This window comes from Camellia sinensis, chromosome 12, assembly GCF_055761805.1.
Source record: "Camellia sinensis isolate YWXY chromosome 12, ASM5576180v1, whole genome shotgun sequence".
Classification (NCBI taxonomy): domain Eukaryota; kingdom Viridiplantae; phylum Streptophyta; class Magnoliopsida; order Ericales; family Theaceae; genus Camellia; species Camellia sinensis.
Window position 1 is genome coordinate 32,661,698 of NC_138972.1, and position 1,351 is coordinate 32,663,048.

At 40.9% G+C, this 1,351-nt stretch overlaps 1 protein-coding gene across 1 annotated transcript; it reads right to left on the minus strand.

Moving 5' to 3' along the window:
• Window positions 1-403: 403 nt before the first annotated feature.
• Window positions 404-1,093, minus strand: LOC145803477 (F-box/kelch-repeat protein At3g06240-like). Its single transcript, XM_082896758.1, has 2 exons — window positions 787-1,093; window positions 404-672 (listed from the first exon to the last, which is right to left on the minus strand). Exons 1-2 carry the CDS (start codon window positions 1,091-1,093, stop codon window positions 404-406), a joined length of 576 nt encoding a protein of 191 aa, XP_082752884.1.
• Between the last annotated feature and the right edge of the window lie 258 nt (window positions 1,094-1,351).

A 1,351-nucleotide genomic window follows, 5' to 3' on the forward strand; every position in this document is an offset into this window, starting at 1 on the left:
GAGTAACCTTGCCCTCTAGGCCGGAGTATTCAGTACGGCCTTTTTACCTAGTCCTCTGCGCTTTGGGCCTCAAAACCCAACTCGAAGCTCGGCCCAATTTTCCTAAAAATTACCCTCTCAAAGACAATCAGATAACAATAATAATAGGTCATTTTGGATTTGGTTTCCTAAACGCTAGGCTCTGGCGACTGGTAATAAAGAAGTCATGAACCGCATCAGAGAATTGGTAGCACCTCCTCCTATCCTCATCATTTTGTCCGAACAATGAAACTAAGCTCTCTTTGTAGCAAACAGCCCAAAGCCCAAGAAAACTGCCACATCCGTACATTTCAAGATTTCTAATCTCATGAGTTTCATGGTTGAACAACACTAGCTCGTTCATCCAAGTTTCAAAGAAAAGCTGCTACTCCTTCCACAACCCACACGGACGTGAAACTTCTGGAAAGGGTTTTACTGTTACTAGTTTGATCCAACACCCTTCCTCCTCCATCACCCATATATCAATAATACATTCCAAAGTCAAATCAGTTTGAGAAAAGAACAAACCAATAGAACCGTTGTACAATGAAAGAGACCCCCATTTATGCTTAGTACTAGCAGGCACCCCTATCTCTCTAAACTCCTCTAGCCTCATGTCAAATGAAAGGATGCCATATCGATTAGCATCATTAACTATAGTACACAGCCAATAATATGCTCCATTTATGCATGTAGCACATCAAGAATTATAGGTGGAATGAAGTGTAGGCATCGTAAGAAGATCGAAATGTCTCCATGAATCTTTACCTAGACTGTACACTGCAACAACATAATAAGGATAATATATGTCATCATCCCATTCATCACCTGATTCATCACCAATCACTTCATAAAAGTTGCCAATCCAAATAATCTTGTAATCCCTAGTCAATGGATCCAACCCAAATCCAACTACATTTCTAATGGCATGAAAAATTGGTGGAAAAATTGGTTCGAGTACATGGAGGCGTCTAAACTCTCTCATAGCAGGGTTCCACAGAGCCATACGGTCGCCATCACTGTACCAAGTGTACACCAAAAATATGCCGTCAATGGGGCCAACAACTTCTCCCATACAATCTGGGATCTATAGATGATCAAGATTTTCATGTAAAGGCGGTATGCCAGCAAGTGTTTCATCAGGGAAAGGAGTGATAGCATATCTATCAATGTCGGAAATATAATGATGAACAAGGAGACGGCCATTATTGTTTTCTTGGTTAAAGTGCTTGCTAATGAGATCAGGATTTTTAATTAGAGTGTACCAGTACCTGCAGACACATTTGAATCGCAATAGGGATTTCACGGGCAGCCTTGAGAGTATCTCATTCAC

Bases quoted from the DNA above. Each gene is read 5' to 3' on its own strand.
- LOC145803477 (XM_082896758.1), bottom strand. From the start codon at position 1,093: ATGGGAGAAGTTGTTGGCCCCATTGACGGCATATTTTTGGTGTACACT. The intron at 673-786 runs GTAAAGATTCAT...TGTGTACTATAG, and splicing joins TGTTGCAGTGTACAGTCTAG to TTAATGATGCTAATCGATAT.